Below are 25885 nucleotides of genomic sequence, written 5' to 3'. Positions count from 1 at the left end.
GCCGTAAATTTGATGTTTCATAAAAATAAAAAATTATTTATCATTTTTTGTTTCAAAATATCTCTGTACTACTTCCAGATACTATTATGAATAAAATATTTAAATATCTTTCTTAAGGTGTGTAAAACCTAAAAAATGTCAAAAGTCTTCTATATATCTATTAATTTCCAAACATAATCCTTTTTTTTCAAACTTTGATCTCGTAAGAAACAACTTTAGCATCAAACCAAAACCTTAGACAAAGCTTGGTTTGAGTAGCTCAGATCCAATGTAAAAATGTTTAGAAACTTTGATATGAGGAATTATAAATTTATAATCTCTAAGGTTTAATTAAATTTGTTAGATTCTGTCAAAATTGAACTAAAAGAGCCCTGATTTCCTAATATAAAACTAAGAAAACGACAAGAGAGCAAGGCTAAAATTTAATCAACCACTAGTGCCAAAACGTCAATTAATTTTAAATTAGCTGTACTGTACTTCCCACTTTCCTCCATGTGAAACCTTATTATTTAAAGTAGGGAGTAATGAAATTGCATTTTCCCCTTTTTAAATTTCCCTTTCTGAAATGGCGACCCATACTCATGCAACAAATGTAGACAAGATCTTTGGTCCAAGGTGTCTTCGTCACAGAACAAAACTATTACGTAACAAATAATCTTCTATACAATAAATGGCTGCAATTTTTTACATTTTTATTTTTCAGAGCACCTTCATTTTCTCTCAGAAAAAAAATCACCATTACTCTAATTTTCTCATGTTCTTGAAGTCTAAGAGACCATGCTAAGATCCTCTAATTTATTTCTCATCTTCTATACAATAGTATTTTGTTTTACTGCAGGCAATATTGAAGCACAAAGTGGTCAGCTTCCTAAAGATGAAGGTAAAAAGATTTAAACTTTTTCTTTTTAAAGTAATGTATGTTAAAAATTAAAGGTTGATACCAATTATTTTGATTACAGTGGAAGCTCTTAAAGAAATAGCTACTCAATTGGGGAAAAAGGACTGGGATTTTAAGCAAAACCCCTGTGATGGGAACTCAAATTGGAGCACACCGAAAAGGAATGATATGCCTCTGTATAACAATACCCTTGTCTGCAATTGCACTTCCCCGGATGGTCTTTGCCATGTACAAAGCATGTAGGTTTCCATTTTCCTCTCTTCTTGTTTTTTTTGCTTCCTAAATAATATGTTCTTTTTGTTAGTACTGTTTTTCATGGTTAATTGGTGAAGGGAACTTGGACACGAGTTGGTTGATTTTTGAAAAAAATATTGTATTTGAAATTAAGTTGAAAAAGGATATTTGGAAGTTGCAGGTGTGTTTGGATATCAAAACACAATTGAAGTTTTGTGTGTGTAAACTTAAAAAACTTGAAAACTCCTAAAAAACCTGTTTTTCAAGCTTCCAAATTCCATGTTTCAAGTTTGAAGTTGAAGTAATGAGACAATTTGATAAACAAACACTAATTTCTACGCTTATTCATTTTTTTAAATGTCCATATTAGTTAAAGAAAATCCTCAAAATTGCCTCCTTCAAAGATCATAAGTCAGGGAAAAGGAAATTGAGGGCCTTAGTAGTTTGGATTACTTCTGCTGATCTAGTTGATATGTCGATTACATAAAATTTGTTAAATGGTACTCCTATTAGGTAATAGCGTTTATAGTTAAGGTTTATTGTTAGAATACCATGTGTTTGATCTAGATATTCAAATATCACATTGATGAACATGACTAATTCTTTAAAGATTTATCTGATAGTCTCGAGTTTATCTAAACCAGACAGGCTTATGTCTAATAGCTGGTAATCTGACGGTGGCTGCTGTAATTGTCAACAGATTTCTCAAAGGACAGGATCTTGCAGGTGTCCTCCCTGCATCTCTGGCGAAGTTACCGTATCTGAAGAAAATGTACTGAGAGTATCCAGAATAATTGTTAGAAAACCAGTTTGAAATTTTACTTATTTTTAAAATCATTATGGTTTTACCTTTTCTGCAGTGATTTCAACCGCAACTTCTTAAGTGGTACAATTCCCCCTGAATGGGCGTCTACCAAGTTGGAATTCATGTGAGGCAATTTATTCATTAGGCATTAAAATGTATATATACCTTTGATTCCATACTCTCATGAATTGGATGTTTAATTTCTAGGGTTATTTCTACTAATCGGTTAGCTGGGCCAATCCCAGAGTACATAGGAAATATGACCTCACTTACGGTTATGTAAGTTCCCTACGTCCACTTTTCTCATATGGACTGACTGTACAAGAATACTTGAAATTTCCTGAAGTCTTCATAAATTTTCAGGAGTTTGGAAACAAATTTGTTTAATGGATCGTTTCCAGCAGAAGTAGGGAATCTGGTCAATTTACAGAATCTGTAAGTCAATTTAATTCATCCTTGCTTAGGAAGGACACCTCTTCCAGTTGCTTCGTCAATTTAAATGACGGAGTGATTGCTCTTACAATATAGTGTGCTTCTTCAAAGAGCAGATCAAGTGTGAGCTGGATTTCATTCTAAAATTGATGAACTTTGATTGGTGCAGCGTTCTCAGTGCTAATAATTTCACAGGAGAGTGGCCAGTGGAACTGAATAATCTGACGAAATTGATTGAACTGTGAGTGCATTTGAATGTGCATCTAGGATGAGATTTCTAATTCTTCTTCCACATATGTCAAGTTGAATTCCTGCATTTCCCTTTTGTCATCAATACAGTAGGATGAGCAGTAACAGCTTTGTTGGGAAACTGCCCAATTTTGAGAGTTATAAAAATCTCCAGATGTTGTGAGTATTTTCATTTGTAAATTTTTGTACAAGTTAGAAAAATCCAGTAGAAATTTATTTGTAGTATATGCTCTTTTAACAGAGAAATTCAAGGTTCTGGATTTGAAGGACCAATTCCACCAAGTGTTTCTAATTTCACCAGTTTGACTGAACTGTAAGTTTACGCCATTTTTCTGGAGACTTTATTTTGCTTTTTCCAATGTTCTTATGATTAGGCTAAGTAGAAACCAAGATAATTAACAATCAGATGATGCATATACAGAAGAATCAGTGACCTGAAGGGAGGTACTTCAGAATTTCCACCACTTAGAAACATGGCAGGCATGACTAAATTGTAAGTACCTAATAATTTGGGAACTATGGGTGGAGTTTCATACACATCCTTTATCAAGGAACGTCATTTTTCTGAAACTAAGTTTTGACTGCAGGGTTTTGAGAAGCTGTAATATAGACGGGATGATTCCTGATTTTGTAGCTGATATGAGCGAATTACGGTTTTTGTAATTCCACTACTTTCAATGTATTTTTGAATTTATTTTAAATGTTTTCCTAAATGATCTCATTTTTTTTTTCCTTTTCCTGTTATTCAAGCTGTGGATAATCCACTCAAAGCATGAAATTTGTGCATGTCTGATTCCCTTCATGGCTTTCTTGTTTTCTTCTTTTCCTTCTACAAGCCTCTTCTCTTTTTGAATAGGAGAGGAATGAGGGTTGTTGAATCTTGAAATGCAAACAACATACCTCGCTTTCTTGAAATAAAATGATCTTCTTGAAAAGAGAAAGAAGGTAAAATAAGAAAAGGAGATTATAGAGTTCTCTACAAACCTGTCTTTTGAACTATCCATTTTCTCTATCCTTTATCTAAGCTTAATTAAGCTTTTAACAATTGTGCTATAGTTTGTTCAGCCATATGGGATTGAGCATTCTTTTGGGTTTGACTCTGTTTATTTTTTATTGCAGAGATCTGAGTTTTAACAAGCTTGAAGGAGGGATTGCAAATATCGAAAGCCTGACTAACTTGGAGGCCACGTAAGTCAGAATGATACGAAGATTCCTATAACTATATGTGGAAATGTTTGTTTTGCATCTCTATTTCATTATACTAGTCTTACTATGTGAGTGTTGATGGTCCATCCTATTGTCACGACCCAAAATCCTAACCTGTCGTGATGGCGCCTATCTCAGTACTAGGCAAGCCGACAACATCAATAACCCACGATTTCCTTTAAGTTTCAAAACATAATGTTTAATACAATACCAAAAATCTAGCAAATTCCGATACAAACATTCCCAAAACCTGGTGTCACTGAGTACATGAGAGTCTATACATTACAAGCCTAGAAAACACGGTCTATAATAGTCTAAGACCAAATACAGTAAACAAGAGATAGGAAAGAAGACACAAGGTCTTCGAAATACGGCAGCTACCTCTGAATCTCCGGAAAATCAACCGTGCGAAAGAATCAACACCCACTATGTCTGGGATCACCTGGATCTGCACACGAAGTGCAGGGTGTAGTATGAGTACAACCAACTCAGTAAGTAACAATAATAAATAAAGAACTGAAAATAGTGACGGGCTTCTCAACTAAATCCAAATACAGTACTTTCCAATATAAAAGAGTAGGCATGCTCTCAAGTTCAACATTTAAGATTTCACCGAAATTTCATATCAAGTTTAACCGAAACAGAAAATAATGTTTTTCCGAAATTTCCAAAATAGTGATATATGACAACTGAAATGCAGAAAATAATGAAATCAATGCATCCTCTCAGAGTAATAGTCACTCAGTCCTCCCATTCACTCCAACCTCACAGTCACTCATTCCTCATAGTCACTCATCACTAGGCACTCGCACTCAGTAGGTACCTGCGCTCACTGGGGGTGTGTACAGACTCCGGAGGGGCTCCTTCAGCCCAAGCGCTATAATCTGCATGGACAACTCACGTGCTGCACGGACAACTCACGTGCTATAATAAATCCTATAAGGCCTGCTGCAGGCGGGCAGCCCCGATCCACATAATAATAAAGTATATAAAGCCAATATGACCTACTGCGGCGTGCAACCCGATCCAATAATTATCCTCACAATCAGGCCCTCGGCCTCACTCAGTCATCAATCTCTCCAGTTTCTCGGGCTCTCAGAAATCATGATAAGCAGCCCAACAACAATGATATGATGTATCAATAATGAATAAGTGAGACTGAGATTTAATATGCAAGTAAAACCGTGACTGAGTACAAAATAGTAATTTAACTGATAATTCAACATGTACACGACCTCTGTGGGTCCCAACAGTGTCAACACATGGTTTAAACATGATTTATAGTTCAATTTCCCTAATACGTGAAAAAATGTACGGGTAGCAACAATTTATTCAACAATACAGATCCATGGAATTGACCAAGTCACAATTCCTACGGTGCACGCCCACACGCCCGTCACCTAGCATGTGCGTCACCTCAAAACCAATCACATATCACAGAATCCGGGGTTTCATACCCTCGGGACCAAATTTAGAATTGTTACTTACCTCAATCCGAGCAATTCTTTAATCCAATAAGCCTTTTCCTCGCGATTCGGCCTCCAAACGCCTCGAATCTTAGTCAAAATAATTCGATACAATCAACACGAGGTATAGGAATCAATTCCATATGAAAATGCTAAATCTCACAAATATATCCGAAATTAACTCAAAAATCAACGGTGGGGCCCACGTCTCGGACCCGACAAAAGTTACAAAATATGAATGCCCATTCAACCACGAGTCCAACCATACAAAAAATACTAAATTCCGACTCCGATTCGGCCTTCAAACCCTCAAATCAATTTTTGGAAAATTTCTATTCTAATCCCCTAAATCATGAAATAAGTGCTGGAAATAATGTTAGATTCATGAATAACGGACCAAGTCAAGTTAAGATCACTTACCCCAGTCCAATTTTTGAAGTTTGCCTCTGAAAATCGCCCAAACCGAGCTCCCCAACTATTTTTAGGTCAAAAATGGCCAAAAAACCCGTTTGTAGAGCCTCTGACGTTTTCGAGCGCCACAGGCAGGCGCTGCCTGTGGCGCCATTTCCAGTATCCCAAAAATTTCCAGCGCCAGGGCTAGCGCCCCACGCTACCTTGGGCGCTGGCGCCGACGGAAAATCGTTTCCGACACAGAAATGGGCATAACTCTCTCATATGATGTCCGAATTCGACGATTCTTTTTGCTATGGCTCCGAAATTTCAATACGGGTCTAAAGCTTCAATAAAATTCGAATTTGGAGCTCATTTGCTTAATGTGATACCACTTATTCTCGAAGAAACGACGTCGGAACATTCTACATTCGATGCCGAAACCTTGCAATTCAAGTCCGATTGACCTCAAATTTTGCACACGAGTCATAAATGACATAATAGAGTTATTTCAATTTTCAGAATCGTATTCCGACCCCGATATCAAAAAATCAACTCTCCGGTCAAACTTCCAACTTAAATTTTTATTTTAGCCATTTCAAGCCTAATTTAACTACGGACTTCCAAATAATTTTCCGAACACGCTCCTAAGTCCAAAATCACCATACGGAGCTATTGGAATCATCAAAACTCTATTCTGGGGTCATTTACTCAAAAGTCAAAGTTTGGTCAACTCTTCCAACTTAAAGCTTCCAAATTTAAAATTTTCTTTCCAAATCAACTCCGAACTTCCCGAAATTTAATTCAGACCACACGTACAAGTCATAACACCTGAAATGAAGCTACTCAAGGCCTCAAACCTCTGAATGACGCGCTAGGGCTCAAGTCGACCGGTCGGGTCGTTACATTCTCTCCTACTTAAACATATGTTCGTCCTCGAACGTGCTAAGAACTGTTCCGGAGTTGTACAAAATTACTGTTTAACACCTGGTACACCTACCCGTGCCATCACCATCCCAGTTTGGCACCTCATCTCAAGCCGGACGGAAGGTCCTCCTTTTTTATTTAATCAATAAGCCTTAGAACCAATTTCAACCTCCGAATTTCTTTACAATACCTTATTTTAACACACGAACACCGTATCAACACCATGCACTGTACCAAAACATGATTGTGCACCTGTGCTGAAATCGCCCCATGCACTACATAAGTCGGTTGCCCATAGTAACATCCTCTGACCCCGATAACTTTAAATTTTCACGAATATGTAGCCCATAATACACCCCATAACACATATAAGCCCTGCTCCGATACTCGAAATACTGCCACGACGAAAGGGATGCGTAGAAACTCATAACTACTTGCCGAATTAACAAATCATGGAGCTTCTCCTCCTGACAAGGACCATTACCTCATTATGAGCTGAATAGTGATATTTATTCTTTAATATACCTTATATAAATCTGATTGCACTGATTTCAGGTCCTAAAGTCTCGTCTCACTCAGTATAAGCTACACAGGCAATAAGCCACCTCAAACACTGACCAAGATCTCATATGACGCCAACAATGCGCCAACTGGCTACAAACTCGAATGTGATACATAAGGAAAAATGAATTCTGGAAAGAGCTACTCAACCCGCGTAACTAATTTAACAACTGAACAGATGTTATGAGTCTTTCTCAGAAAATGCGAACAAAACAGTCTTAGAAGGCAAGGATGCCAAGAGTTCAAATTCAAATGCCTTTACATGAAATTTCTTATTTTTTGCCCACAAATTTTTGAGATTTTGATGTTAGATGGTTTGTTTATAACTCAGTAATATTCTCCCATGAGCTGCACACAAAAATTTGTCTTCATTTTGGTTGGAAATCACTTTCCATTTTGGTGGGTAGCTGATAGATGGTGATGCAAGAAGCGATTTCGAATTTGATAATTTCTTATCATATTCTTGAACATGTAGTGCAGATATTGCATTTCAAATTTGTGATCTCCTAATTAAATCAAATATTTGCTGCTTGCTAGGTATCTGACCGGCAATGCTTTTGTTGGGCAAATTCCAGAGTGGCTTAAAAGTCGAGATACCAGATAGTAAGTTCAATTCTGTCTTGCCTTATCATTTACACTGGTCATTCTTCTGATCTCAATTTAAAAAAGGACATGTATAGCATTAGGGTAGGATTATATAACAGGGTGATAGATAGAGAAGGCAGCATTAAATGTCACAACTAAATGTGGTTGCTCGCATAGAGAATCAGATTAAAAAGTCGTTCACAGTTCTCTTGTCCGGAACATGAATTACTGAGTCTTGTCTGTGTAAGTTTTTTGTGAGGAAGAATGGTAGCTTTGTGAAAATGAGTTGGATGGGTAATAAATAAAGATATTGAGATAAGGATATTGAGAACTTGCTGATTGTCATTAATTTAATTGCATTTAAAGCTGTTTTCTCTAAGTGAAGGCACAAGCTCTTTTCTTCCCTCTCATTAGTTTGAAAATACTTGATAAACTTATAACCATGGTAGATACTTTGTATGCAGCGTGATAGACCTTTCCTACAATAAGTTTGATGAGAGCTCTGAACCATCTACTTGTCGGGACAACCTGTACGATCCTTGTGTTTCTTATGCTTTTCTCCCGTTATCTTTTATATATATACGGTTCAGATGATTCCATGTTTGGTTTTCTTTTCTTATCAGAAACTTATTCAGAAGCTTTAAGGGCGGGAATTTTGTGTAAGTGTTGAATGTTAAATAAAATGATTAGGACTAATATTCTCTTGAAAGGGACTTATCCTCTCTGACACCTCTTTCAACGACTTCAGAGAACAGGGAAAGTGCTTGTCAATGAATCCATGTTCAGAGGGTGAGAACTCACTGTTTGCAGAGCTTTGATTTCTTTCCTCTCCATTTAAACTCTTTTGTTTGACATTGTTCCATTGTGCAATAGTGCACCAGATTCTTTTTGATAATCGATAGAATGAAGTAGGAAGGCACAATTTGGTTCCTTTTGCAAACTATATAGATCATGGAAAAAATTGAAGCACCAGACAGTTTTCTCGACAATCTACAAGATCAAAACAGTTTTATCATTGTCTCATATTTCTGAAATATATTCATCATCTCCAGTAACCTTTCTCTGCTTTGAATACTGCAGACCAGTACTCACTGCACATAAATTGTGGTGGAGGAAGAGTAACTATTGGAAACACTACTTTTGAAGCAGATGAAGACTCGGCAGGTGCTGCAAAATTTGTTTACTGGAAAGGGAATTGGGGATCCAGCAGTACAGGACACTTCTGGGATCGTGTCATATCATTGAATGACTACAAAGCAGATAATGTATCTGCTATCACGGGAGACGAATCTCAACTTTACATGACAGCTCACCTCTCCCCTTTATCTTTGACTTACTTTGCACGTTGCTTAGCAAATGGAAGCTACACTTTGACACTTCATTTCGCAGAAATAGTTTACCGAGACAACCGATCTTTCCAAAGTCTTGGAAGACGGATATTTGATGTATACATACAGGTGAACCAACATGTCAGAGAATTAGATATAGTAAAATATCCAATTAGCTGCAGCTGACTTAGTTTAACTGGGTACAGGACGAATTGAAGCTTAAAGATTTTGATATTGAAAGAGTAGCCGGAGGAGTTGATAAAGCCTTGAAAGAAAAGTTTAATGTAACTGTAAAAGATAAAACTTTAGACGTTCGCTTTCAGTATGCTGGGAAAGGAACTACATCAATCCCAACTAGAGGAAACTATGGTCCTTTAGTATCTGCCATCTCTCTGGAAGCTAGTAATGCTCTGTCTTCACTTTTATTTCTTACGTGTAACATATTTTCTCTTATTCTCTTCTTTTCTGTCACATAGCGAGATTAAGTCTTTTTACAAACTAACACCGCATGCATCTTATGTAAAAACCAAGACCTTTTCAGAGTTGGAAACAGATTACAAGACTACTCTTGATTATATAGTTGAAGCTCAAGAGGATATAAATTAGATATTCTCTCGTTGAATAACTTATGCATAATATCTCTGATTTCCAGCATACAATTAAATGCCAGGGCGTCTAATATTCTTGAAATTTTTGTTGTGTAATGTAGATTTCAAGCCCCCTCCTACACCGGAGAACTCTTCTAATCGGAAAAAGAAGATTCTAATTGTAGTTGGAGCAGTGATGTCTTCATTAGCTCTCATTCTGATGATTCTCTTTGTTGCGTGGAGGAAAAGAAGAAACGGGACATTGATGGAACAAGGTGATTCTAGACCTCAACTTTTGTCGATGCCCGACAAATAGAATGTACTTAAAACTTTTGTCTGTTGCATTCTGGGTGATTCTTGGTGTTATTGCAAAATAAAGTGACAACTGGAGTGGTTTTTGCAAATTGAATTGCATGTGAATGATTATGCCATGTGGATACTAGGTTTAATCATCATTTTCTAGGGAAACCACAACATATAGGGAAGACTTCCCACCACATTAAACGTATATGTCCATATGCTATCCAAATTCATGCTTTCACCAGTAAGGGTGGGAAGACAAAGGTGATAGTTATGGGTTTGAAGCTGCAAACTTTCCATAATCTATTGGATGCTTTTCAAAGTAAAATTTTCTTTATTTATCTTGTAGAAAACTAAGATCCTAAACTTTTTTTTTTTTTACTGTTGTGTAGAATTAAGAGGACTAGATCTGCAAACTGGTATATTTACTTTCAGACAAATTAAAGCCGCCACAAGTAATTTTGATGCTGCAAATAAGCTTGGTGAAGGTGGATTTGGATCTGTCTACAAGGTGAATATGTCTAAGAAATCTCATAATTCTTCCTTCTTACCCCTCCCTTTGGAATTCCTAATTGATTATATCTCAAATCATCTATGAACTTCATCCATTTTTGGTTAATGCTCAGGGTACACTAGCCGATGGTACTATAATTGCTGTCAAGCAGCTTTCATCCAAGTCAAGACAAGGGAACCGTGAATTTGTCAATGAAATAGGCATGATGTCTGGTTTACGTCACCCAAATCTCGTCCGACTCTACGGATGTTGTGTTGAGCGGAACCAACTTTTACTAGTTTATGAGTACATGGAGAATAATTGCCTTTCCCATGTTTTGTTTGGTAAGTGCTATTCTTCATGGATAATGTAAGGTACAAGTCAAAAAAACACTAAGCCAAAAAATGAAAGAAAAATAATGATCCCATTCTCCCTCAATAATATAACTGGAATAATTCTCAAGTTTATATGTTCATCTGCGTGCATATGTACATACATATATGTGTGTCTTTGTGTATGAATATGTGCCTAGTTTCAAATTTACAGTAAATTGCAGGTCCTGAAGAATGTCCACCGAAACTGGACTGGCCAACTAGGCAAAAGATCTGTGTTGGCATAGCTAAAGGCTTGTTTTACCTACATGAAGAATCACCTCTAAAGATCGTTCATAGAGACATCAAAGGAACCAATGTACTCCTTGACAAAGACCTAAATGCAAAGATCTCAGACTTTGGTCTGGCCAAACTTCATGACGAGGAGAAAACCCATATCACCACCAGGGTTGCTGGGACAATGTGAGCTTCTAAACTACTCTCATTGATTAATCAATTTTTTTCTTCTCCTTTTGGAGTGTCATCCTTCCCATATTACGTCATGTCAAAGTTACTCAGTGTTTCCTGAATGAATCTGTACTCCTTGTTATATAATTCCAAAAGGCTATGTCTAGCACCTTTACTGATCCCAAGAGTTAAACAGATTTAAAAGGTTATCTATCATTTCACATTTTTTTTCAAAGCCACTCGTCTTTTGTAATTCCAACTATAATAAAATAGTAGATGTCACATCATTGTTCTCTTTAAAATCATGTAAGTCAGACTATGATAATCAGTTTTACAATAGGTGTAACAAATAGTTCTGCTGTCCGTTGTTACCTAGTTTATGCATTTAAGGAAGTTCCTGAAAGTCAATCTTGCATGAGTATTAACTTTGTTACCTTGTTTTGCAGAGGTTATATGGCCCCTGAATATGCACTCTGGGGTTATTTAACACATAAAGCAGATTTGTACAGTTTTGGGGTGGTTGTATTAGAACTCGTCGCTGGGAAGAACAACATGAAATATAATCCCGATGAGAATTATGTCTGTCTTCTTGATTGGGTAAGAAACCAGAGAGCTTCTTTTGATATCAGTTTTATGAATAGTTAAACTTCTAAAGCATGTGCCGGTTTTCTTGATAAAAACTTCATATTGGTATAAACTAATGTGCTGTATTCGATCAAGTAGACGTGGTAGTATTTCAGAAGAAGCATAGACCTATAAGCATTTTTCTCAAAATATTGCAATTCCATCATTGTGCTTATTTTCAGGCCCTGGTTCTACAAAGAAAAGGAAAGTTTTTGGAGCTAGTGGACCCAAGATTAGGTTCCAATTACAACAAAAAGGAGGCATTGAGGATGATTAAGGTGGCCTTATTATGCACTAATCCATCTCCAGCACTAAGGCCAAACATGTCTACAGTAGTGAAAATGCTTGAAGGTCGTTTAGACGTTAATGAATCTAACATAGATTCAAGCGCCTACGATGATGAATTTAATTTTCAAGGATTAAGAGATAAATATGATGAGATGCAAGTAAACTCTAGTGAAAACCAATCTCTCTTTCGTTCAACTAACACGAAAGATACTGAACTCTCTTCTTCTACCTTCACTTCTACATCTACCTCTAAATTCTAGAGTCTTTCTTTCTGCTCAATGTTGTATTAGAGAAGGGGAAAAACGATGAAGAAAGAGATATTGATCCTACCACATTATATTTTTTAAATGTTACTTTCCATTGTGAGAGTAAATATATGTTCATAGCCTGTTAAGCTTCTGTCATTATTTTTGTTTAATTGAAACCTTACTTCAATAATGAGTTTTTATCATTTTGTTTTTTATCTTCTTGCCACTTTTGTTTCAAATTGAATTTTTTTGGCTAGTTCAATATCAATGGCGGAGCCACATTGAACTAAGGGGTGTCAAGCGACACCCCTTCGCCGAAAAATTATACTATATTGCTAGATATTTTTTTTTAATTTTATGTATATTTACTATACGTTGACTCCCCTTGATTTTTTGATATATCTAATTATTTATATTTTGACACCCCTTGATGAAAATTCTGGCTCCGCACTGTTCAATATTATTGATGAAGCACGTGAATCGAAATCTTTGATCTTATAAAAATTCGAAGCGAATAAATAGTTGTACACTATTTGCTCCTTGGGAACTGTCAGATTAAAAGAGAAACTTCATATAACCTCTTGATGATGTTAAAAGTTTGAACAACTTTTAATTATAAGATAAGAAGTGAGTATTATATTAGCATACCTTTAAAGAAAAAAATAGACATTTACTTGGAAAGAGGTGCGTTAACGTGGACTACGTATACACCTGATTTAACATGTCGGAGAATTACTAATAAAGTTATATAATTTTCATATTGGAATTGGATGCATCCAACCAGGTGAGTTAACAACGACTGGTGTTCTTGTCGATTAAGGATAGGACATGATATAGCCGGTTTGGGGTGGGTGGTGGTGGTGGTGGTGGTTGGGGGGGGGGGGGGTGCATGCTTGTTGGAACGAAAAGAAAGGCAAAAGAGAAAAATAGGAGAGAAGTTTACTCTTGTTTTCTCTTTTCAACTTGTTTTTAGCAACTTTTCTTTTTTTTCCCCAAAGAATGAGCATACTATGTAAATTTTAATTTAATTTCAGTGCGAATTCGGACATCAATTTAAATAGTTTGTCGAGTCTTATTTTTTAATATGAACTTGGAGATTAGTTTCTTAAATTTTGAAATGAAATTTACATGGTTAGAAACTACTAGTACTAGTATATAATAAATATTATTGAACATAATCTTTTTACAGTTTGTGTTTGGCTAGTTAATTTGAAAAACACTTATGAGCAGCAATTAGTGTTTGACCAAATTTTTAAAAACTGTTTCTAAGTATATTTTTCTCAAAAGTGCTTTTCAAAAAAGTACTTTTGAAAAGAAACTATTTTTTTCTGCTTCTCCAAAATTATTTCTGCTTCTCCTCAAAAACATTTTTTTTTTCAAAAGCTTCGTCTTCAACTTTAAAAAAAAAAAATACTTTTAAGATTGAAAAAACTTGGCTAAACATGTTATAAATCTTTGTCTATAACGAAGAGAATCTTTTTATTACTACAAATATCTTAACCATCCATCCTAGCTTAAACGATGTCCGATTTATGTCATGTTGAATTTTGCTCTTCTTGTCTTCAAAGAACAAGTTATTCCAACGGTTGCACACGTCTTATGTCCCATTGGATCCAAAAATTCACTAGACTTTTAATGCTAAGGTACTATATACATTATCTATCTTTCTTAGGACCCAACTTATCAGAAGAGTGTCTCCTTCAGTCCTTTTTATTTATTTATTAGTATAGGAATTATATGATTAGCATTTATATCCATACCATCTTTCAAAATTGGCGACCTGCAAAAGGATAATGAAATCTTCGTCTCCTTTAACTCAACGATATAATTTGACTCAACTCGATATCGTGAGTCAGTCTTTTTTACAGTATTTCCAACCCCTTTTTGTTTACTCAGATTTCTTGCTGAGATCGTTAACATATACAAAATAAGAGTTGATGTTTAAATAATATTCGTTACTTCTATATATTTTGTTGGGATCAAGATCCAGTGAGATTTGATAAAATAACGGAGGCCACTTTACCTTTTCACCAGAAAAAGGATTAGCGAACATGTCTTTATTTCTCTAGATGATCAAAGTTAAGTCCACTTTTTTCTTATTCACCAAGTGGTTTTTTAATTTTTTGAACGGGATTGTTACATAAATAGTCGACCAAATTTTTTTTCTAGCCGGTATATTATATGTCTACCGGTTAATTTTAGTTTAAGAGATTAGGTGTTCGATTATTTGGGTTAATTATTCAAAAATTAAGGTAACATATTTTCAAAAGGTCGTTTTCTTATCCACCAAGTGGTTTTTTAATTTTTTGAAGTCAAAAAATTAAGGTAACATATTTTCTGAAGGTCGTTCATTCCATGTTTTCAAACAATCGATTTCTTAACCTGAATTAATTAGTATAGTAGATTTACACCATCTTAAAAAAAGTTCTTTAGAAATCACCAAAACCAATTAAATCCTAACAATGCTTTAATTTGTCAATTGGAAGTCATTATGGCATCATGATTATTATCTCTCGTATTATTATACAAAAATAGACATAAATAATCTCCAAATGTGTTTTGTTCTTTCTTGGTACATCGAATCTTTAGCCAAAACTGAGTGACACTCTAGTTTTATTTTTCTATTTTCCATTACCTAGCTTAGATTTTCAACCATCTCCAATCAAGATTCCTAGCAAATTGACCGGCAAATAAGTAGGAAAAAAATGTTCTCACACGAGCACGTACTGGAAGTTTACTCCTCACTTCAATTTCATAAGTTCAAGATGCTCTAATCACACAATTATGATTCGTAAGAAACGTTTTGGACTTTGATTATTCTATAGTTATTGTAACTCTATAGAGTAATATTCAGTAGTAATGTAAGCTACTTTTTGTAGCGTATATTAAGTTGATTGGCTCATTCCCCTAGACATGCAACAATATTATAGTAGTATAAAATAGAGGAATATATTACTTAAGAATTTCTTTAATCAGCTACTCTTAGGAATGCGAGCTGTCATGTCTGTTGAATTATATATCTAAATCTGGATTTTAGTTGGAAGAAGATAAATCTAAATCTAGATTTCAGTTTTCGGCTCTTAACTAGTATTTCCTCAGTTCACTTTTACTTTATCTTATTATGTTTGTCCGAGGGAGTCAATTTGATTAATTTTTGAAATTAAATTGTATTAGATTTTCTTAATATTTAAAATTAAAATTTAATATTCGAAAATTATACGACTCTAAAAAAACAAAATATAACAAGCAAAAAGTGAACGGAGTGAGTACATTTAGGAGCGGTTGATGATATTAAAACTGGAAAAGCTTCCAGCTGATACTCTTGCGAGGACGTTTTTGCCTCTCTATTTGTCGGTCATTTAGCCGGTCAAAAACAATAAAAAGTCAAAAAAGGAGTGATTTTGATTTAAAGACTATTAGTTGGAAGACGAAAGCGTTTGGACATAAGAATCGTAAAATTCTAAAATAAGTGAAAATGTTATTTGAAATTTAGAGTTGTGTTTGGACATGAATATAATTTTGGGTTGTTTTTGAAGTTTTGTGAATGATTTGAGTGAAAATTTTGAAAAACAGTTTTTTGGAGTTTTTCAAATTTTCGAAAATTTTCAAAATGCATTTTCAAGTGAAAATTGAAAGTTTTATGAACAAACGCTGATTTCGAAAAAAGGTAATTTTTTTTTAGAAAAAATGGAAAAATTTCTTATGTCCAAACAGGCTTAGTCATCCCCTCAAATAAGGGGCGGCTCAATGATATTTGTGGCCTAAAGCCAAACTTAAATGAGGGGCCCTAAGATTTTTGTTGCAGAAGAAAACTCATAATTTTATTTGAAATTTATTTTTCTAACTTTTTGAGATGCGAAATTATTAATAATTTGTTTAGAATCGATTTTTTATAATGATGGTGCATAAATGAGGCAAGATTCTAGAATATTCACACGTAAATAAGACATGTATCCCAAAAATATATTACTTTTCCAATTGTTCTCCAACGGCCTGAAACTTAGTATTTTTTTTTCAAATACTTAATATTGTTAAAAAAAATGGTCAAATATGTTAGAAAATTTTTGGGGGCCCTAAGAAAGTGCTTTAGTTGCTTGTTCATTAGGCCGGCCCTGCCTCAAATCTTGATTGGGACATCCAACTGTTACTCATGAATGCATGCATTATGTAGTAAAATCATTGTCAAGCATGTCAGTCAAAACGTCATAGTGTGAATTGTCATTCCTTCTTTCTCCGTTCCCCCCCAATAATATGGCACTCCTAGTATATGTATATATCTCATTCCTCTATATATATGAAGAAATCAGGTAACTGTTCAGTAATACAATATTCACTTCCACTTTTGCATGTTAGAGAAGATGTGGGCGTCACCTTTCAGTATTTTGCTACTTATGATCACCTTCAGCTTAGTCCTAACATACAGTCGCCTTCTTCCTCAACAAGAAAGTAAGGTCTCATTTTCTTTTATTGGAGCTTCTATATGTTATTATGATTGCTTTTTAAATAAAAACAAAACTGTATACAACTTTTATGATTTTGCAGAGAATGCTCTTAAAGAAATAGCGGAACAGTTGGGAAAAAAAGGCTGGGATTTTGATGCGAATCCTTGTGATGTTGGTAACACAAATTGGAACACGCCAACTGACAATACGTCAACGTATCAAAATAATGTGACCTGCAATTGCTCTATCCCCAATAATGGTTTCTGTCATGTAGAAAGCATGTGAGCCTTCTTCCTCTGCCTCTTTTTAGTTATCTGCCTTCAGTTTCTTCACTTTAAGTGCTTTTGGTCGGCCGGAAAACGTTACTCCAGAATCACCTTCAATTCCTGGTAAGTTGTTACACATTGGTTGAGGGATGTGCTGATTGTCTCAGTATAAGTCTAGGGCCCGGTTTCTAACACAACTCAGTGTAATTCCAATAGTAGGGTTTGAGGAGTGTACTGTGTCTTCAAACCTTATCCCTACTTTGGAGGGCTAGAGATATTTTTTTCGATAGACCATTGGCTCAAGAAGATGAAAAAAAGACAATAGAACAATAACACCTAGGGCCTGGTTTCTAAATGTACAACAACAACCAATAACATAACGAGTATAATCACACAAGTGGGGTCTGTACTCTGACCTTACCCCTACCTAGAGGTGGCAAAATAGTTAAAATAAAACAGTTATCCACTCATATTATCCACTAAAAAAATAAGTTGGATAATGAACTATTTAAAAATGGGTCAAATATGGATAAGAACCATATTATCCATTTAGAAAATAGATAACTAATGAGTTTAAATTTTAAATTTATAAAGCTGGAGTGACTAGAAATTCTCCCAAAAGTGCTTATTCAAGAAGCCACAGATAATATAGATATTCATATAGATATTCATATTATCCGCCGGTTAACCCAAATTCGTATTAAATATGGGTCGGATCGGATTATTTATCCGTTTTTTGCATAACGTGTTTTCGACCCAACCCATATCCGATCCGCCCGCCCGTTTACCACCCCTACCCTTACCCCTACCCCTACCTGGTGAGGTTCGATAGGCCCTCAAGAAAATGTGGAAAAGGAAGCCAGGGAAGAAGAAGAAAGAGGAAGAAGCTTGGTTTTTAAAAGTGTAGATTAAAATTGACAAGATAAAAGATGTGGTTGACTAAGAACTGACTTTCTTTTTGTCTAAAAAGAAAGATATAGGGGCCTATTTGTTTGGAATCAATTTTTCTGGGAACAGTTTGCTTACTACATGGGGAAATGAACCTTTTGAACTACTAAACAATCACTGCTTCTGTATTACGAAAAGCAAACAGGCTTTTTTACTAATATCTGTTTTATAGTTTTGATAACTTTTCTTATAATGTTAACAGATTACTCAAAGGGCAAGATCTTGCAGGTGTTCTCCCTCCCTCCCTGGTGAAGTTACCTTATCTCAAGAAAATGTACTGTTAACTGACTTGAATCTATGTTTGCAAAACTTGTTGGAGTGTTGCCAAATAGTTTTATCTGGAACAATTATGAAAATGATTATCCTTTGCCTGAGAAATTGTATTGTCGATGTCTGACCTGCAGTGATCTCGCTCGCAATTATTTGAGTGGTACTATTCCCCCTGAATGGGCATCTACCAAAGTGGAATATATGTGAGCTGTACCTGAATTGCACTTAATACTTTAGGCATAACACAACAAGGGTTCCTTTAATTTAAACTATCAAGAATAAATGGGTTTCAGGTCTGTTCTGGTGAATCAACTCTCTGGACCAATTCCAAAATACTTGGAAAACATGACTGCACTACTATATATGTATGTCCTCTTGACACTCACAATGATAAGTAGTCTTTATTTTTTGATTTAACATTCATTGAATTGGAGTTCAAAACTTTCAGGAGTTTGGAAAATAACATGTTTAATGGAACTATTCCAAAAGAACTCGGAAACATGGTTAATTTGCAGAATCTGTAAGGCCTTCTGAACAATCCTTCTTTAGATGAAATTTGTGTTTTTACAACAATTTGACAAGTTAGTTGCTTTGTGCAGCACTCTTAGTTTTAATAATCTCACAGGTAAGTTGCCAGTGGAACTCAATAAACTCACAAACTTATTAGAACTGTGAGTACCTCAGAATATACTTTTGAAATAATTTTCTCTAGGTCTTATTCTATTCCTGTTTGTCTAAGTTCTCAATTGTTTTTCATTTTTGGCACCAATGCAGTAGGTTGAGCGGTAACAACTTTACTGGAAAACTTCCTAGCTTTGAGAGTTTTAAAAACCTACAGAAATTGTAAGCATTTTTACACTAGTTGTTAAACGTTTGTATTTCTACATATATTTTAGTTGGATCAAACTTTATGCTTGGTTAACAGAGAGATTCAAGCTTCTGGTTTTGAAGGACCTGTATCTCAAAGCATTTCTGTCTTGACCGGAATGTCTGAATTGTGAGTTGTTTTTCTATGCTGCATACTTTCTTTAGTTGCTTATTATGGTTTTTGTTTTTATTTGGTTAGAATTTAATCTTAATAAGATGACTTTACAGAATAATCAGTGACTTGACGGGAAGTGCTTCAGAATTTCCACCGCTTGAGAACATGACAGGCCTAAGTAGATTGTGAGTAATCTCTTGAAATTTGAATTTAAGCATTAATGGTTCGACTAGTTTAATTCCCTAGTTGATAGAAAGCATTTTTTATTTCCTTTTCTGAAGCTAATTTGTGATTGCAGGATGTTAAGGAACTGCAATATATCTGGGAAGATTCCTTCTTACTTAGCTAAAATGCCTCAATTACAAATTCTGTAAGTCTGCCGCCCAACTTCACTCTGATTTTAATTTTTTCCTTTTTTTTATATCCTTTTCTTTCTCCCTTCCATACGCTCCTGTATTTTACAGAAATCATGCATGCCAATTATGCAATCCTTCCTCTTTTATTGTTTCGCTTTTACAATTTCTGTTTACTTTTTAGGCCAGGAGACAGGACAGGAGGGTCTATTCAAATTGAGTCTTACTTAATTGTTAACATTTGGTAGTTCTTTAATGAAGACCATATAGAGGAGAACTTCTCTCCAAGAGGAAAATGGAAATAAAAGAACTTAGGAAAAAGAATGAAGAGATGAAACAGCACTTCTAGAGTAACTCCAGCATTTGATTGAAAGAGTTTATGCATGGTTTCTACTACGTTATGCTTTCGAGGATTTATTATCTTTCGTTTAGTCTAAGAGACCAAAGGAAATTTTTTTTGTTAGCATTTAAGCTTCCATCTCATGGTTATGCACTTAAGCTATAGGTGTCAAGTTGGTAAAGTATTGTTTCGGCTTGACTATGTTTTTTTTTTGCTGCAGAGATCTAAGCTTCAACAGGCTTGAAGGACCGATCCCGAATCTGGATGTCCTGAAAAAGCTGGAGCTCTTGTAAGTGACATAACATAGGGATGAAACTTGTCATACTCAAAATTCTTCTTTCAGCTTGCATGCCTGCGCGTTGGCCTTATATTCTCAACAAATCCAACTTTTTTTTTCCCATTGAAATATATATGATAAAATTTAAACCTGATACATGAATGGCCAAGGTGCTGAGGCTTCAAACACGTTTATCGCCAAAGAAATTTCCATTGTATGACATTTTATTGGTTGTTCAGAGCTTGATTCATTTATTTATTAAGCTCCTTGTTCGAATTGATATCTCCAGTAGAATTAAAGATTTTGCTTTGCAAGGTACCTGACAAGCAATAAACTTACTGGGCCAATTGAAGATTGGATCAGAAGTAGAAATTCCAAACCGTAAGTTTATTACTTGTGATAACATGGTTTTACTTATAAATCTACTCATGCCTATGAGAATGCGAGATTCTCTTTATCTCAAGAACTTTAGATTCCATAAGCATATAGTCAGTCATAAATGTCAATGTTGCATGCACACAGTATTCCTTACAGAATTTCTTTTTAATCAACACTAACTTGCTGATTCTGTTTTGCACCATTTATAATTCTGTATTGGTATTGGTAGTAAAACTGACATTTGCATCCTGCAATCAGAAACAAAAATATTCCATCTCCTTTTATTACTTTTATAGTACTGGGAGAACACAAACACTAATTATGTTAGAAAACCGTATTTCCAGGGCAGACCTATCTTACAACAACTTCAATGAGAGTTCTGTGCCAACTACTTGTACGGAAAACCTGTATGATCCACGAACTTTATGCCTTCTTCCTGCTCATTTTTATTATTCGCGCACCAGCTGTTGTTATTTCTAAGAGACATTTCCTTCTTGGCAGAAACTTGTTCAGAAGCTATAACGCAACAAAAAAGTCGTAAGTCTTTAACTTGTCTTATAGGAGACTGGATGCATAATCATTTTCTTAGAGAATTTTCAACTGACCCTCCTTCCAACTTGATTCAGAGAACTCGGGAAATGCTTGTCAAGTAATCCTTGTTCAAAGAGTAAGTTTATCCTTCTACAAGACTAAGATTTAAATTCTCTCAATCTAAGATTCTGTTTTCAGAAGTTTCAGATCACAGTACTTTATCAATTTCTGTTGATAATGGAGAAACAGAACACTTGATAATGTCAGTTCTCTTTGTGTCTGCTATGTTTTGCAGAGGCAGATTTACTTCATGTGTTTTAATTATATGCAGATTGGGACTCAGTGCACATAAATTGTGGTGGTGAGAGTGTGACAATAGGGGACACCACTTATGAAGCAGATGAAAATTCAGCAGGTGCTGCAAAATTCTTTTACTGGAAAGAGAGCTGGGGAGCCAGCAATACTGGATACTTCTGGGGAACCAACTATGCTGAAGCCAGCAATTACTACAAAGCGACTAATGTATCTGCCATTAAGGGAGATGACGCTGATCTGTATACGACAGCTCGGCTCTCAGCTTTATCTCTAACTTACTATGGACGTTGTTTAGCAAATGGAAACTACACTGTGACACTGCACTTTGCAGAGATTGTTATAAGAGATAACCGATCTTTCCGAAGTCTTGGAAAACGGATGTTTGATATCTACATTCAGGTCAATTAACATTCATCTGAGTAGTACGCCAAGGTTTAGGTGCAGTTTACTTAATAATTTAAGTGGATGCAGGGCGAGAGGAAGCTCAGAGATTTTGATATTAGAAGTTTAGCTGGAGAAGTTGATAAAGCTTTGATAAGAAAGTTCAATGCAGTTGTAGAAGATGGCATTCTGGAAGTGCGCTTTCTGTATGCTGGGAAAGGAACAACAGCTGTCCCTAGAAGAGGAAGCTATGGCCCTTTAATTTCTGCCATCTCTTTTGAATCTAGTAACACTACTATTGCCCTTTGGTTCACTTCTTTCTCTTTCACAAACAAGCTTTAACGTTTCCAGATGTTGTTAATTATTGTCAGAGAGCTTAAACAAATGACTTCATATTTTTCCTCATTCACTTTAAGATTGCATACAAACAAATGCTAGTGGACTTTACACTCTTGCTCTCCTTCTTTTCAATATCATAGATAGCAAGCCCTCTGCTAATCACAAAAAGATAGTTCACATCATAGCTGGAGCAGTGACGGCCTCGTTAATTCTCATTTTCGCGATATTGTTTGTTTCATGGAGGAGAAGCAGAAACAGGATATCAAAGGAAGCAGGTGATGCTACAGCCGAGCAGTCCTATTTCAATGTCTTATGTTTTAAATACATAGAACTTGCATATGGTTTGCTCTCCATGATTTCCTGAAAAAATCTAATCCTAATGAAACTTAGGGATTTTGAAAACAAGAAACATTATGGAAATATGCATTTGATATTACATATTTTCCACATTATATGGAAGCATTACACCTTTTAAATGTTCTCTTTTTCTTTAAATGTACAGAATTAAGAGGATTAGATCTACTGACTGGTGTATTTACCATCAGACAAATCAAAGCTGCCACAGACAATTTTGATGCTGCAAATAAGATCGGGGAAGGTGGTTTTGGTTCTGTCTACAAGGTTAATCTCAACCTGAGCTCTCACAAGCTTTCTAATTTTTTCGGCTTAGCTACAGCATCTAGACGTGGATACTACGTATAGACAACCTCCATTACATTTTATTTTTTCCTTTTATATTAATGAACAGGGTACACTATTGGATGGTAAAGTTATTGCTGTTAAGCAGCTTTCATCCAAATCAAAGCAAGGGAACCGTGAGTTTGTAAATGAGATAGGTATGATCTCTGGCTTACAGCACCCAAATCTCGTCAAACTATACGGATGTTGTGCTGAGGGAAATCAACTGCTACTGGTGTATGAGTACTTGGAGAACAATAGCCTTGCCCGTGCTTTATTTGGTAATCTAATATCCTTGTTCATTGTTTTAGTTTCACGTCAAACAGAACATAAGCTAAAATGAACAAGAACAAATATTGCTCTTTTGTAATTAAGGAAAGAGTTCAGAATGAGAAGTCAATATAGATATTTAGTTCACATCAAAATGCAGGTCCAGAAGAGCATCGGCTCAATATAGATTGGCCAACCAGGCAAAAGATCTGCATTGGGATAGCAAAAGGCTTAGCTTTCCTACACGAAGAATCGTCATTAAAAATTGTTCATAGGGACATCAAAGCAACGAATGTTCTTCTCGACAAGAAGCTAAACCCGAAGATTTCTGACTTTGGTCTGGCCAAACTTGACGATGAGGATAACACACATATCAGCACTAGAGTTGCTGGAACCATGTGAGTTTTCTGACAAGTCTCTCATTCATGTTTACGTTCTTGTGTTCTTCGAGTAAGAAATATATCTATTGGAATGGTCACACTGCGGTTAATTCTACATGTCATAACTCATAATTTTCTGCAATGATAATTATTGATGTAGGTCTATATGTTGTTCTCATCCATGCAACATATATACATTTAAGATCTCTAGAATCCTTACATTCGCTCTTTCTTGCATTTCGGATATCTTATACAAGGCAACTTGCCATAGTTATTGTATGTATTCTTAACCAAGAAACTGTGGTGAAGTTACAAGGACTAAGATATAATGGCCTGGCTACCCTTAAAGAAGGCTCATTCGGACGCTTGGTCATATTTCTGGTGCTGATTGCATTGCTTCAATTTTTAGGGATAGAAATGGTTACTGGCCTATGTATCATCTTCAAACTTAAAGTTTCTGCCAATGATTGTTGACTTGTATTTCGTTCCAATCTATCATTCTTGACATTATGAAATATCAAGCACGAAGTTGATACCACTTTGATCAGGGTTTGAACATTTATATGTCTATTGCCAAATAGTCCCAATGCACAAATTTAAAGTTGTCACTCCGGTCTGCAGAGGATATATGGCACCTGAATATGCACTATGGGGATACTTGACCTACAAAGCAGATGTCTACAGCTTTGGAGTTGTTGCGTTAGAGATTGCTGCTGGGAAGAGCATTATGACATATCGCCCCAATGAGAAATTTGTCTGCCTTCTAGATTGGGTAAGGAATCATAATCCCTGATATTAATTCCTAAGTTGCACACTATTGAACTAGTATCTTGCATTTTATTCAATTCCAATATTCAGGCCCTTGTTCTACAAAGGCAAGGAAAATTGGTGGAATTAGTAGATGAAACATTGGGTTCAGATTTGAAGCAGGATGAGGCTCTAAGGATGATAAACGTAGCTTTGCTATGTACCAATCCGTCTCCAGCACTTAGGCCAACTATGTCTGCAGTAGTTAGCATTCTTGAAAATCAACTTGACCTTCCTGAGTTCAACATGGAATCAAGATTCTATGATGATTATGATGATCATCTCAACTTTCAAGGGTTAAGAGACAAGTATGGCGAGAAGTTCAGCTCGAGCCAAAGTCAACCCCTTACACAGTCATCCAATATTACCGGAAGAGATTGCTCTTCCTCTTCATCATCTTAAATTCGCAGTCAGATCAAGATTGTGAAAAAAAGGGTAGCAGATTTTGTTAGGACTACTAACAAAAGCGGATCCATAATTTTAAGGTTATGAGTTCTGTACCACAACCCTTTTTGCTCTCTTGGTTCTGGATAATTTCTTAACACGAATACAAGGTGTATAGTCTATACCAAAGCTATTGGTTCTGCCGGATCGGTAAATTAAGTGTAGATCTGCCCCAGGGATCTGCCCCAGGCACTATATATGTGGGGTTGTCGTTTCCTTACTGATAGAAGGTGATGTTCAAATACTTGTAATAGCATATACCAGAACATTAAAAGGTGCACCTTTTATTTGCAATAATATAGCATATGAGAATGTAAAAGAGGTCTAAAATGAAACATTCATACAATTTGAAGAAATGGTATCATTACTAATTTCAAAGACTTATCATATGCTACTTTGGAGGATGCCATTCCAAGCAAATGATATCTCATGATGTATGGATACGGTTTACCCTTCCGATAACAATTAAATTTATAAGTGGTTTTAAGAATACGTGGATTAACTTGACACAAAATGATAAATTAGATTGCAATTGAAATAAATAATAATAAAGTAAATGCAAATCACACGAATTGAACAGTCTCAGCCTTGGAAGGTTAGCCACCCTCGAGCCGAATGCACTTCGATCGGTATCAAGACACAGAAGAATAAGAGCTTAAAGAGAGAAATAATAATGTATTGCTTTGGAATGCATGTCACAATGTTCTAAATGAATTATCAGAACCCCTTTATATAGTAGAGGAGTACTACTTTAGGTACAATTCTATAAAAGGTAAAAAATCTCTTGATTTTCCGATTGCCAGTTCCTCATTGAGATTCCCGCAGTAATATCTGACCGGTCACAGATATTTCGGTCTTCTGTTATGCTAACAATGTTTCTTCGAGCTCTTTCGGGGCTGTGATCGATTCTGGGATCACGGCCTCGATATTCTCGAAGGCAAGCGTTCCAACCCCGGGGTCTAGCCCGGTGGGACTTGAGGCCGATCTTCAGTCATTTATTGCCATATTCCGAACCTGACATATCATGTCGTAGGCGAGCTCGATTACGACCGTATACAGATAGTCCTCTCGTTTTTCGGAGAGT

General features: G+C 35.6%; 1 protein-coding gene across 1 annotated transcript; it reads left to right on the top strand.

Moving 5' to 3' along the window:
* The first annotated feature begins 558 nt into the window (after positions 1-558).
* Positions 559-25195, top strand: LOC108942780 (probable LRR receptor-like serine/threonine-protein kinase At1g07650). Its single transcript, XM_009602052.3, has 47 exons — positions 559-880; positions 960-1137; positions 1833-1904; positions 1993-2061; positions 2145-2216; positions 2301-2372; positions 2539-2610; positions 2709-2777; positions 2860-2931; positions 3040-3111; positions 3206-3277; positions 3738-3806; positions 7706-7771; positions 8218-8283; positions 8377-8412; positions 8502-8542; positions 8834-9210; positions 9288-9483; positions 9791-9943; positions 10361-10479; positions 10595-10805; positions 11018-11255; positions 11687-11837; positions 12047-12398; positions 16943-17123; positions 18259-18330; positions 18461-18529; positions 18620-18691; positions 18775-18846; positions 18926-18997; positions 19101-19169; positions 19252-19323; positions 19422-19493; positions 19607-19678; positions 20222-20290; positions 20594-20659; positions 21001-21063; positions 21158-21193; positions 21283-21323; positions 21519-21901; positions 21974-22169; positions 22363-22497; positions 22725-22843; positions 22971-23181; positions 23331-23568; positions 24172-24322; positions 24409-25195. Exons 1-47 carry the CDS (start codon positions 778-780, stop codon positions 24757-24759), a joined length of 5880 nt encoding a protein of 1959 aa, XP_009600347.2. The 5' UTR covers positions 559-777; the 3' UTR covers positions 24760-25195.
* The last annotated feature ends 690 nt before the right edge of the window (positions 25196-25885 follow it).

The sequence above is a fragment of the Nicotiana tomentosiformis genome, chromosome 2, assembly GCF_000390325.3.
Source record: "Nicotiana tomentosiformis chromosome 2, ASM39032v3, whole genome shotgun sequence".
Lineage (NCBI taxonomy): Eukaryota > Viridiplantae > Streptophyta > Magnoliopsida > Solanales > Solanaceae > Nicotiana > Nicotiana tomentosiformis.
This window is presented reverse-complemented; position numbering and strand designations above follow the sequence as displayed.